The sequence below is a fragment of the Ziziphus jujuba genome, chromosome 1, assembly GCF_031755915.1.
Source record: "Ziziphus jujuba cultivar Dongzao chromosome 1, ASM3175591v1".
Lineage (NCBI taxonomy): Eukaryota > Viridiplantae > Streptophyta > Magnoliopsida > Rosales > Rhamnaceae > Ziziphus > Ziziphus jujuba.
This window is the reverse complement of record NC_083379.1, coordinates 6632457-6646302: the sequence shown is the minus strand read 5'-3', so window position 1 is coordinate 6646302 and position 13846 is coordinate 6632457. Positions and strand designations below refer to the sequence as shown.

The 13846-nt window shown below is 27.6% G+C and overlaps 1 protein-coding gene across 1 annotated transcript; it reads right to left on the bottom strand.

Moving 5' to 3' along the window:
* Positions 1-3302: 3302 nt before the first annotated feature.
* Positions 3303-4852, bottom strand: LOC107412561 (protein TIFY 5A). The gene is made up of 3 exons (XM_016020357.4): positions 4665-4852; positions 4442-4571; positions 3303-3717 (listed from the first exon to the last, which is right to left on the bottom strand). The coding sequence occupies exons 1-3, from the start codon at positions 4775-4777 to the stop codon at positions 3517-3519; spliced, it is 444 nt and encodes a 147-aa protein (XP_015875843.2). The 5' UTR covers positions 4778-4852; the 3' UTR covers positions 3303-3516.
* Between the last annotated feature and the right edge of the window lie 8994 nt (positions 4853-13846).

Here is a 13846-nt window from a genome sequence, read left to right as displayed (position 1 = left end):
GCTAGCTTTACTTTCAAAGGTTTTGGGCAAACTTGATTAACAAGTAAAGATTTTACACGTTTTACACAATTTGATAAATGGTAGTTTATAACAGCATTAGGGGGAAAAACAAAAAACATATTTCTAAAAAAATTGTAAAACTATATGTTATAATTTAATATATAAATGGGTGATGCCCACTGAAAACTGTATATATATATCTATATATAAACCTGATGTAGTATATTTACAAAATTCCCCTACCGCACTTTTAAGGGTGTTTCCCCATTATTTTCAAAACCACTGCAATATATCATATTCATGTACATATATATCTTCTATAGCAGAAAAGATGAGAGAAGGAACATGATATGCCACATGATATCTATTATTGAAATTCATGGTTTAATATTTATGTTTGTGTGTGAATACATAGAACGTTAGAAACCTCTATGAAATTTCCTCTTAACTATTAGCGAAGCGCCGAAAGCCCATTTTCTATCTTCTCTGGAATTTTCCTCTGGGCTAGCTTTTTCATTTAACTCGTTTATGTTATATTGAAATCCCAACACCTTCCTTGATCTTCTTCCACAAAAACCAAAAAAAAAAAAAAAAAAAAAAAAAAAAAAAAAAAAGTTAATTATATTATATACCACCGATTTCTTAAAAGATAATGAACATGCATAATCCTCAGTGTACATCCAAACAAAAAGTTAGGACGACCAATCAAAGTAGAGTTTATGGACCTTCCTGGAAAGCTATATCCTTGCCAAACAGATTTGACATTTTTGAGTACCAACCGTATGTTGAAGGAGCCCCTTTTTGAAATTAAACACAAAGTGAAACTTCATGGAATTTGTACAAATTTTTCCCATATTTTTATCAAAAATTTTTAGGACCAAAATTTATAGAAGAGTCAAAACATTTTAATAATATAGCTACAGCTTTTTCTAAGGCAATTGACAAATTCCACAAAAAAATAAGAAAAATAATATTCTATTTAGTGCTTAAAATGATGCTAGATTTAATCTCAGATTGAAAAATATATATATATATATACATATATATATGTTTTATAAAAGCCTTGCACGGAGTGTGTGTTTCACACCTGTGACCTTCACGTTATTAACATGATGTTCTAATATAACTGAGTGAGCTAATTAATAGGGAGAATGATAATGATATTATATTAGGAATCTATTAAAGATTAGTTCAAAGCAAACAAAATTAGGTAGGAAAAAGAAACTCTGAAACACACAATACTCTCTAGAAATCTCGATTCCAAAGTTAACAGATGAGCCAGGGTGCACCACATATCAGCTTGTTTTTGGATAAGGACCATGTGTCAACATCTTATTGATAAAACAAATTATTCACCAAACTACCGCTGAAGCAATTATACATGTGAGATTTCTTAATTTGATAACAAAAATGCATAGAGTTTCTTAATAACAATTATTGCAAGTCATCCACTTTTTTTTTTTTTTTTAAATTTGTCAACATCATATATGGTTGTTCCTATAGAAACTTGTTTCCGTTTTCAAAAACAAGTTTTTTTTTTTTTTTTATATCAAAATAATATCAAACAAGTAATCAATTACTTTTTCAAATAAAGAATATTGTTCTAGATAATGATGAATAATTCATACTTCTAATGAAGTTATAAATTTTATTATCTTATACTCTGTATAAAATACATGTTATATATATTGGAATTAATAAAAGCTTATTTAATTTCTTCAAAAACTAGACTCATATTTACTTTGTAAATTCAACAAAGAGACAGCCACTCTTATAATTTGTGCCAGCCGTACGGATTTAGCGTTCCTTAGCGTATTGAGGATGATTAAAACTCTGTAGCCTTTTTTTTTTTTTTTTATTTGGGTAAATTTCAAACTCTACTGTATTGCAATACGAAAAAGGAGCTAGTCTTGGTAGCTTGCATTCTATTTCACAACTCTGCATTGTCTAGCACTCCTTTTTCAGTCTTTCTAAAGATATTTTATGATTCTCTGACATTGTTTTTTTCTTTTCTTACCGTTATAAACCATCGACCAAAAAAAAAAAAAAAAAAAAAAAATTAATTGCGGTGAATTACCTATTTGCAAACAGCTGTTTGGAAAAATTAGTCTATAGGCCGAGAATCTAAACAGAGTTACATCTAATAGACTCTTTGACGATAGATTCAATTAATTTTGCATGGAGATCGATATGTCACGCACGTACATTCTCAAAGTCCATTAAACTATTAATTAAAATAACTACTATATATTTGTATAGTTTCATTGAATGTTGAATGTTGTTTCGTATTAGTTTGGAAGCATGATCCAACCGCGTGCCTTTAACTTTAGTTTATTTATTTAAATTCGGGATTTATATATGGTACCATATGCGCTTTTTATGATTCCACACACACACACACACTATATATATATATATATATAAATATATATGTACATATAATAAATACGCATATTATCATAGAAATAAATGAATAATTGTAAAAGCATATCAATACTAGCCAGGTAGGGTCATCATTTTATTTCTTTCTATTTTTTATGGATTAATTGTACTTTAATACTATTAATATTTTGTAATTTGGATTTTCAACTTTCAAAAGTTGCTATATAAATCTTTAGTTTTTTTTAATTTATTACAAATTAATCAAATTTTCAGTTTAACTAGATAAATTGTTAATGATTTTGTGCATAACTTTTAACAGAGTACGTAAAAAAGTGGACTAAGGTGTTGATCAAGGTGAAGAAAATATTAAAATAAACAAAACTGTTATTAGTTTATTTAGCAAAATTAAAGATTTGATCACTATGTAACAAATTAAAAATTAAAAATTTAATTCATTACTTTTAAAAGTTAAAAGCATAAATTACAAAATATCTATAAATTAAAAGTATCAAACTACAACTATTTTTTTTTTTGAACTAAAATTCTGAAAATAATGTGGGAATTTTATTTATTAAAAATAAAGGTTATCTACAAGAGGATTCAAATAATAGGCACGTGATCCCTATGAGAGGGGGTAATGATCTGTGCTTCATTAAATTAGGCCTCAATTTTTTATTTTATTTTACTTATATATTTTTTTAAAGGTAGCACGTATGAATTCAATATTAAAACAGTGAATTGGAAGATGTGGGTTTGAAATATTCGGTAAAGAGGAAAAAAATTATTGAAAATGTGAGGGAGACTTATAATGAGAAAAACAATTAAAAATATATATATATGAGACCATAAAATAAAAATAAAAAATAAAAAAGGTTATAATTTAAAGAGAAAAAATATAGATGATATGACAGAAGTGTATATAGTCAAAGAAGTATAATAAAGTTCAGGAAAAGAAATTAAAATTACCCTGGACGGTACATAATTTACAAAACACAAAACATCTCACCACGCTTACTAAAGAAGGATTCCTACATACTGTATACAAAGAACAATTTTCTTCTCTCCAATAAATCAACATCCAAAAAACAAAAAAACGAAAAAACAAAAAAAAATGAAATTAAAAATAAAATAAGGCTAATGATGGTTGTAAGGAGATGTAGCTTGAACACGGTGCCTACGCTTCTGAAGAAAGCGTTGGAGCGATCTTTTCATGGAAAGACCCGCTGTTGGGCTGCTCATCTGAGACTGCACATTCGGTGAGCACGGGTCGTTTCCTGTCGGTGTCTTCAATCTTTCCTCCACTTCTTTACTTGCATAGAATAGGATTGTTCTTGCCTGCAGCATCATATTTTCAATTTATTTATTACCACTTTTAATATATTTGGAAATATCAAATTAAGAAGATTATGTACATATATATTCATGCATGATTCAAGATTCAATTTGTTGGTCAAAAAGTGGAAATATATTATTTGTCGGCATGACACTGAATCTGATCCACCCCATTTGCAATTCTATTATTAATTTCTGAATATTCAATTCAATTAATGGGTAGTTCTATTTCTGATCTGATTTTGAAGGAAAAAAACGTGACAATATTTAATAATGTCTATAATAAACAAATTATAATATAAAATTTTAGGTACATCTGCATATTTGATGAAGTGGTAGAATTGTAGCCACAATAATGTTATCAAAAAAAAAAAAAAAAAGAAAAAAAAGAATTGCAGCCACAATATGGGTTTGACTCATTTTGTATGGGGTTTGGTGGGGTTAATAATTTTTTTTTTCTTTTTTGTTGAAATGGGGGATTTGAAATTCAGTTTCAAGAAAAAAAAAAAAAAAAAAAGACGACCTTTATGGCTGAATGGACAAGGGTTGACGAGTCTACCGAATCAAATTAGTAATTATGCAGAAACTAATGTAAATGAAGGAGAGAGGAGTAAGGTCGGCCTAATTCACCAAACCTAACAGTAAAAGATTTAAATTTAGCATGAGAAAATTAATGCAAAAATTTTACATTCTTTATATTAAGAAATTAAAACGCATGTAATTTTACCTGGAGCTCTGTGACATCGCAAACGCAAATATTTCCATTGTAGAAAATGGTAAGCGGTTGATGCTGGTGCTGCTGCTGTTGCTGTTGTTGCTGTGAATGTGATGGTGGGCTTTCACTTGACTCTTCCATCCTTCAATCACAAAATTAATATATCAAAAACATTAATTCCATTTCCCACACCATTTATTGACAGAGAGAGAGAGAGAGAGAGAGAAAAGCTTACATATTAATGGAGTAGTTCCGATGGTGGTGCTGAGGCAGCTCCGATGAATCTGCAGATAAGAAAGATGCAGAAGGAGGAAGAAGACGAAGTTCCAAGTTACAGTTCCTCCTCATTTTGATGATTTTTTTTTTTTTTTAAATGAAACTATTTGTTGTTTAACAAAAATATTTCAAAAAACCAAAAGGAGATGATGATGCGAAATAGATAAACACCACCTATATATATATTTTGAGAGAGAGGAGAGAGAGAGAGTCAGAGTGGAGCCCACATGAATGAGGGTGGTATAGGGAGAAAACTACTTGGAACACGTAACGCACTTAAACCAAACGCAAACTCGCGGCGAAAACGGATTATCATGCCTTCATTTTTTATTTCCCAAAAAGCTAATAAAACCTCTCGCTTTTAATTCCCTCACGTGGAACACGTTTTTTTTATTGCCCACACAATTTGGTTTTTACTGGCCCACATCCACAAAAACCGTGACTTTTTATTTTTCCAGCTGCTATTTCTTTTTCTTTTTGCCTTTTCTTTTCTTGTGTTGCCTCGCGATTTTTATTTTGCATTTTCCACTGATTTTCTTTTTCAACATGTGCTTCAGTCGACATAACTTTTATGTCCCTAACAAATTGACAAATTGGCGCTTCTTCTTTTTTTTTAAAAAAAAAAATTATATATAAATTTTGGGTTTTGACTCTTTTATTTTGCTCATAATTTATAACGATAACTTGAAAGAAAAGGATTTATATTCAAAAGAAATTAATCATGGAATCAATAGTATTGGGAACATGGTTTCGGTTCGTACACATGTATGTCGGCCATATCAATCGTTCAACCTGACACATGAATTGTGCAGAAAAATTTTATATATATTTTTTTTCAATAGAATAAAATTACGGATTTTTTTTTTTTGGGGTAATAAAATTACGGATATTAACACTTGACAATTGAAAAGACATTTATATTGTTGTTTACAATATGCTACAATTTCGTGAAGCTGTTAAATTTAATTAATTAGTGAGTGAAGTACATTCTATGTATGGGCGCCGAAAGAGATTCGAAATTATTATAATTGTCAAATTCGTTGTTTCTATTATGCGGTTAATTAAGAATAAAAAATTCAACCAAAAAAAAAATTAAGAATAAAAAATTAATACTTCCCCTAGTATGGTACTCTATGTGCTATTCACTTTTTCCGGCGATAAAATATATATATATATATATTTTTTTTTTTTCTTTTGAAAATTAATACTTACATTATAGTGGATGTCAAATTTAGAAGCAATTTGTTTCTCAAGGATGTTTACGTATGAATTTAAAAATCTTCTATCTTTCTAGATTTATATACATTAAGCAGTGTATATAATATAATATTATTTGCATCACTCAGTTAACCAGTTGGTATAGTTTACTTTTACTTTTTTTGAAGAGTATAAGTTATTCAAACCTGAAAAAAATAAAAACCTCAAATTGATATTTGATATATATAGATGTCCCACAGAATCCGAAGATCAGCTAACAGTTGTTGAAACATGGTAAATAAAAGTATATATATATATATATATATGTGGGAGCTTCCGAATCATCACCTCCTATGCAGAATTGAGGAATATGCGTTAGCACGTTTTCACATACTTATATATATATATAGATTAAGGAGCATGCAACAATTAATTTTAATCAATTAAGATAAATAATTAGTTTTAATGTTATTCCCATTCTCAATCTGTGCTTTGTCATCATATTTTCCTTAATAATTTATTCAATACAAAAAAATAATAATAAGAGTAATTAATACTGATGATTAATGCGGCCAATTGATGTATATGTCTATATGACAGCGAGTGCCATATATATATATATATATATAAACTAAAACAGCTATTAAAATAATTTTGTGTTTTTATTACAACTCTAGTAGGCGTCTTATTACCGTTGTGAAACAGGATTTTCAAAACTCCACTTTGTAAAATAGTTTTTATTTTTATTTTTTATTTTTTTTATTTTTTTTTTATAAAAGCTGAGAGACAAATATTTTACTCTGCCATGAGGATTGTGAGGGACCCAAAAAAATTAATGACTGCCTCCTTATCCCTGTGAATTACTGAATGCAAATGGTAAATAGAAAATGCTATTAGTGTTCTTATTTTGATCTTTATAAATATCAATTCTTTTGTTTGTAGGCCATTTTGGTTTCCAATGTTAGAATTAAGCTTAACTGGTCACATTAAACGTTTGGATCCTTATATGTATTTCTTTTTTGGATAGAGTTAATAGAGTTATTAAGTTTTGATCTAGGTAGGATTTCAAACCTTGCCTTGCTCTTATAAGGTTCTTACATGCATTTATTTTTTTGGGTAGTAGTGTTATTAAATTATAAACTTGAACTTCTTGGATCTTTGTCTTTAATATTAAATTAAATTACCATGTTATCATACTAGTGAGGTCCCTCTTTGGATAAAGTTAGTAGAGTTGTTACGTTTTGAATCAGGATTTATTTTATCTCAGACTCTGATACTAAATTAACTTACTATTTCTTCTAAAAACTTAAAACTGTTAATGTGTAGATTTATTATGTATATCAAGCTTGTCTAAAACATATCAATTAATAATTGAATATATTAACCTTAGCACTAATAAGAATTTTGGCTTTTAAAACTAAAAATCTATATGAAAATGTAAATATTTTGCACAAATCTAATCATTATTGATATCTAAATAATGATAAATAGTATTTTTATAAATATTATGCTGATTCCTTATATTTATCTTTTTGTCTGAAAGTGGAAAATATATATTTTTTATTTTTTTAATGATATAGTTAAGGAAAACTATAATTTTCATATACCAATTTTATACCCTTCTCAATAACAGCTGTATTAGCATTCGGGAAGCTACAAAAAGAATCAGCCACTTTATCCATTATAAAAAGTAACATTAATGACACATGGTGCGTGGGTCATGTGAACCCACATAACTTAAGAGATGTATTCAATTTAGATTTTAATGGATTTAAAATGAGTTATAGACTTTGAAAGATTTAATGGATTATTATAGAATTCTACAAACTCCATAAAAATTTTATAAGAATCCAACAAAATCTTTGAATTTAAGGCTAGATTTCATATTGATAATTTTCTTAACAATTTCACCATTAAAATCTTTTCAAATCTATTAAAATCTATCATTTTTTAAAATCTTTTAAAATCAATGACTTTTTAAATACTACCAGATTTTAAAAAAATTTTACAAAATCCTAATTGAGTACACCTAGATTTTAATGGACTTTTATAAAATCTATCAAAATTTAAATTGAATATCATTAAATTTGTATTAACTCTTTTAAAATCTAAATCGAATACTTTTAAACTTTTAAAGACTTTTAAAATATTTTAAATTTTAAATTTAATACATCTTTTTTAGGTCCGTTGTGTATAAAATGCTTTTCTTCCTTCTTTATTTTTTTTCCTTTTTTTTTTTTGTAAAAGGAAAATTACAGTTTCATCTTCCATTTTGTCTGTCTTATAAAAAATTCTTTTACTATTTTTTAAACTGTAAATAAAGCAAAAATTTTGAATTTTTATTAAAAAATAAAGAAGTAAATAAATATATTAAAAAAAATTATAAGATTTTGTTGGATAACTCGTTGGTTTTTTTCGTTGTAGTTGTTGATTTTTTTTTTTTTTTAGTGTTTAATTACATTTTTTTTTCTTTTTAACTAGATGTATTGTTTGATCACATCCTCTTCATTTTATAGCCTGACTTATGCTATTTTATTTTTTTTTCTTTTTGATAAATGCTGGAATTATTCTACATTTTTTTTTTTTTTTTTTTGGGGTTGAAACCGACTTATTCTACTTTGCTACGATCTCTATGTTTCTTTTTAATATTCCCTGACAGTATGAAATTCATACAGCTTGTACAATTAAGGTTGCCATCTATGATCCTACTAGATTGTCAAATGCTCTACTAGGGTATTAAAAATAACATGAAGAATGTGCTGTATTGGGGTGTAATTTATATTTATTAATTTGATTCTGATATTTAATTATGTCCTAACCGGAGTACCAATACTTTAAGGTATTGTGTAAATTCGTGGAATATTTGCACCCAGTCTTATTTTTATACTTTAGTCCCTTAATTAACTTTTATGGTATCAAAACCCTCTGAATCTCATAAACAATAATTAAAGCCTCCAAGAGCTTTTCAAATGGCTTTTGGATTGTTAAAATTCTTCTGTTATATTAGAAAAATAGATATAATTTTAAAAAAAGAAATATATTCCAATAGATATGGTTTAACAACTTTATCGAGCTAAAAATAAATAAATAAATAAAAAGGATTAAACTATAAAGGTCACCATTTACTTTCAAAAAGGTGCTAAACAGAAAATGTAAACGGTGTAACTTAACAAAATAAAAACAGTCCTTAACAAAAATAGAACCTTTTATTTTTTTTTTATTTTTAAAAAGAAAAGATATTTTATATATATATATATATATATGCACATCAATATTAGGAGATTGATTTTTGAAATAACCATCTATTGATTAAACATCTATATTATATAAACAGTAAATTTTTTCAAATTTTATTCTACATAGATTACAATTCACAAAGTTATTAAGATGCTGTAACCCTTATATACTTTCAGCTTTTTGAAGACATTTTTACATGTTAAAAGTTAGGCTAGAGGCATTTTTTTGTCATCATCATAACCTTATGAAAGCTTTCCAAGTGTTTTTAAACCAATAAAAATGAAGGTTTGGTGATTGTAATTCTACTATTTATGAAGTTGAAAGCTCCTAATACTAAAAAGGGGCACAAACGGCAAAAATGAAAAAAAACAAAAACTTGAAAAGATATGGAAATTTTTAAATTGTCATTTGGTAAGCTAGAATTTTTATTTTTATTTTTTTCTACATATAGTTGTGTACAATTTGCTCATATTAAATGTTAACCGATAATAATTATAGTTTATTAAACATTTTAAACAACTATAAAGTTGAAAAAAAAGAAAAAATTCATATAAAAAATCAATTCAAAGTTGTGTTTAATTTGATAATTCTTTTTTTTTTCCCTTCAACTTTATAATGAACTTATATGTTGAATTCTAATTATTATTAACTAACATTTAATATGAACAAATTGTATATAATTAAGCAAAAAAAAAAAAAAAACTAAAAACCGTCCATGATACTAAAGGACAACATTAATTTATTTTTGTTTTCTGGATAAGTTAATTTTAATGTGTTTTATCAATTAATTTATAAGAACATAATTCTCAAATCTGAGGAGAAATCTGAAGTGTATATTTATAATCAAGATTAAACATAGGTGTCATATTCTTGTTGGAAAACCCATCGCTTTTTTTGAATCGATTAACAAAATGAAAAGAAAAGAAAAGAAAAGAAAAGAAAAGAAAAGAAAAGGAAAGGGCGTGTTGAAAATACGCACATTTAAATATTTCACAAGAAATTTAATTACTAAAACACTAACCCACCAGATATATTTAAGGCCGTCATAAGTCTCGTGACCTTGTACCCTTAGCACGTCCATTAAAAAGTACCATCTCCAATATTTTTCCTTAGGCATATTTTCTCAACCCGAAATTGTCCGGGAAAACAAATATTGGAAAATTTTCACGTGAACCAAACAGGTACGGGTAGTGGTGGGCTAGGCAGGCAAGGCATTTCAGATTTGTATTTACTTGGTGGAAAAAACTTATGAGCTTGTGGTATAGAACGGAAAGCAAAATTTAAATTTTATTTTGTGTAATTCGGTGTAAATTAATTATTGCGCACGTGATTCATGAGACATACAAATGAGGCAAGTCCTGTCCTGTTTATTATGTGGGTGGGTTTCGGATGTGCCATGTGCCAACAATTTACGCAAAAAGATATTGTTGATTTGCCTCGGGATCCTGCCAGTTGGCAAAAATCATATCATTTTCTGCAAGTCGAGTGGTTGAGAAAATGTGCTTACTAGACATTTGCACAAAGATCCACAATACTTTTGATTATTACAATCCACCCAAAAAAATAAAATAAAATAAACAAATAAATAAAAATATTGAATAAATAAATAAACAAGAATTCTCTAGTTTTAAATCAGGGACTCGGTAGATAACAAATATTAAAAGGATTATCACATTTCACTGTAAATTATTTAAATTTAAATTTAAATAACAATTGATAATACAATTATCCGATAAAACATATGTTGCATCTTAAATTAATTAAAATTTGAATCTCTTAATAACAAATGGATTCAATAAATAGGTTGGAAGCTGTCCACCTTTGGTGGTCCTAGAATGTGACAATTTGGCAGACCTAATAAATTAGTTCTGCAAAGTCTAATTTGTGAAGTTTTTTTGGTTGAATTAACAAGTAATTTTCTCTTTGATAAAAAGAGAACCGTTCTATTTCTAATGACTTGCTGAATTGGTCCAGTGCATTTATTAAATTAGAGAAATTGAGTTGGTAAAAATTGTATTAATTATTATTATTATATTGTTAATTACTTAATCAAATTAGTTGGTAAATATATATTTTTTATCGTATCAGCAAATAAAGTTGGTAAACAGAGGTTTTTTTTTTTTTTTTTTTTTTTGGGGGGGGGGTGATAAATGGTAAGCGCTCTTGATATATGTAACATTAATAATTTGCATGACAATTTTGACAATGTACTTTTAAAGGGTGAGAGGGAAGAATCACATAACTTACTCCATTAGAAAATTTAACAAGTTTGGTTTTTGATTGGATAACAGAATCGCCTATTATTCTCCGGGTTATGTATATTTATATATTAAAAAAAAAGTCCATGAAATAATATAATATAATTTAAAAATCAACTTTACTAATCACAAAAAGGTAGAAAAATTATTTATTTATTTTTGCTTTGCCCACCTCTCTCTCTCTCTCTCTCTCTCTCTCTCTCTCTCTCTCAAAAACCAGGTACAGCAGTAAAGAAGATCCACACCATTGAAGAAAATGGTATTGTCAACTCTGGAATTGAAACAAGTTGCGTTAATGAGATTCCAGTTCTAGTTTCCGTTGGATTATAAGGGACCAAGTTCTAAGAATCTATTATCCAACATATATATTTAATTAGAGTCTAAATCATATTGGGCTTGACCCTTCTGACCTCTATCCCCCAAAAAGGAATAATTAGGCGACAATTAATTAATTATATCCAACTTTTTTGTCTTTGTTGAGCAATAAGCATCTTACTTGGTCCAAAAAACAATAATAATAATAATAAAAAAAAGCAATAAGCATCTTCTTTTTATTTTATTGCTATTGTTTATCATTTTATATTTTTACATTTCAATGTGAGTCAAGTTTTGCATACAGATGAATCAATATTAGGCATATGCCTCAGAGTGCAGACAAAATCACAGGATACGAAAAACAGCGAGATTGCGAAATCAATTTGAACTCTTAAATCTCACTATTTTTTTTTTGGTAAATCTGAACTCTTAGATCTCACACCCAATATTAAATTCATTATTATTATTATTATTATTTTTTATGTTCTTTCTTTTTGGGTTAGGAATGAAAAAGCATTTCTTTATAATGTACAACTGCTGGTGTTTGGCTTTTGAATAAATTAATATTCTGATATCGAAGACATGAGTTGTAGTTGTAGATACTCTGTTCATGATTTTCTAGCAATTGTGGTTAATTTCAAGAGGTGTTTTTTCTTAATATTATTTTAATCATAATTAAAACTAGTTTAACAACAGATAAATTTAGAGAATGATTGTAAGTTTTGATCAGAGAAGAATATTAGTTAGAAGAATATATTAGCTAAAGTACAAAATGCTAGCTATTATAAATTTTTTTTTTTTTTTGGGGGTGAATCTAGCTAGCCGTATAATCTGATAATAAGTAAGACACTTTTTCTTTTGCACAGAAAAAGATGTATATATCTATTAGATATTGAAGCATTAATTTAATTTAATTTTTTAAAGTTATATTCTCTAATCTTAATATAAGTCAGATATGGTCTAACAAATAAACCAATGAATATGAATATTTTATTTAGAAATGTAGGCATTAATGATCTCCATATCATCCTTTCTAGCTAGAATCAAAAATAAAGTGAGAGAGAGAGAGAGAGAGAGAGAGAGAGTTAATTTACTAATTTTGAAGAAACTGCTTCTTTTTCAAAGATTGGTCTTGATCTAGAAGAAAGCAAATGAAACTTTGAAAATTATCGTCCAAAATAAAATAAAATAACATCTAAACTTTGACAATTTGGGTAAAGCAAAAAATTGCACATGAAACTCATCATAAATCGTACTCAATTCATGGCGTGTCCAAGGGATATTATGTGGATGACATAAATATTCTTCCAATTCCAGGTTAACCTACACTTAACTCAAGATTCAGACCCTATATTAATAGCTAGATATTTTGAAACGACAATGATACAAAACCATGTTTTTCATTTCAATTTAATTGGTAGAAAAATTTGCACCATGTTTTTTTATATTTTCCCATTTTAGAATCTTCCAAAACGGACCCAGATTGAAAAAGAATAAAAGTCGATGCACACAGTATGAGGTACACAAAAATTTTGTTAATGTGTTGGGTGACTCTAGCATTATCAGAATAATCCATGTATCAGTTTCATAGTTTTGGATGGGTTTTCTACATTCTACTTTCTATCCACAGTTTCACTCAAACCAAACACAAAAATTCCACAGATTGCATGTTAGTTCTAGGTTACCTATATATACGTCCTCAAATGCTGCTTGCTTGCCCTAAATATGGTAATATCAAAGCAGCTCAATAAAAAGTATATATATATTCTACTTCACAGCTGAAACATGTTTTTATGCCTTCGTAAGTTCTTAAAAAACATGTTTCACTAATATTTTTTAAAAGTATATATTAACCACTAAAAATATTTTTACCATGATGTTATAGACCAACCTTATGGCTAAAACATTTTTTTTTTCCACAATTTAATGAAGCTAATAGTGTTTTAGCCATAGCCAACAACTCTGTAAGTTAAATGTAAATGTTGTAGCTAAATTAACTAGTTGTTGTCAATTGTGATTTAGGCGCAATTTTACTCAGCAAGTTCGCAGCAAGTCTTTACTATTGTTGTTTTATTCCACTTTTATATATATGTATACAATGACAGGATACCTGTAATTATCACTATTTTTTCTT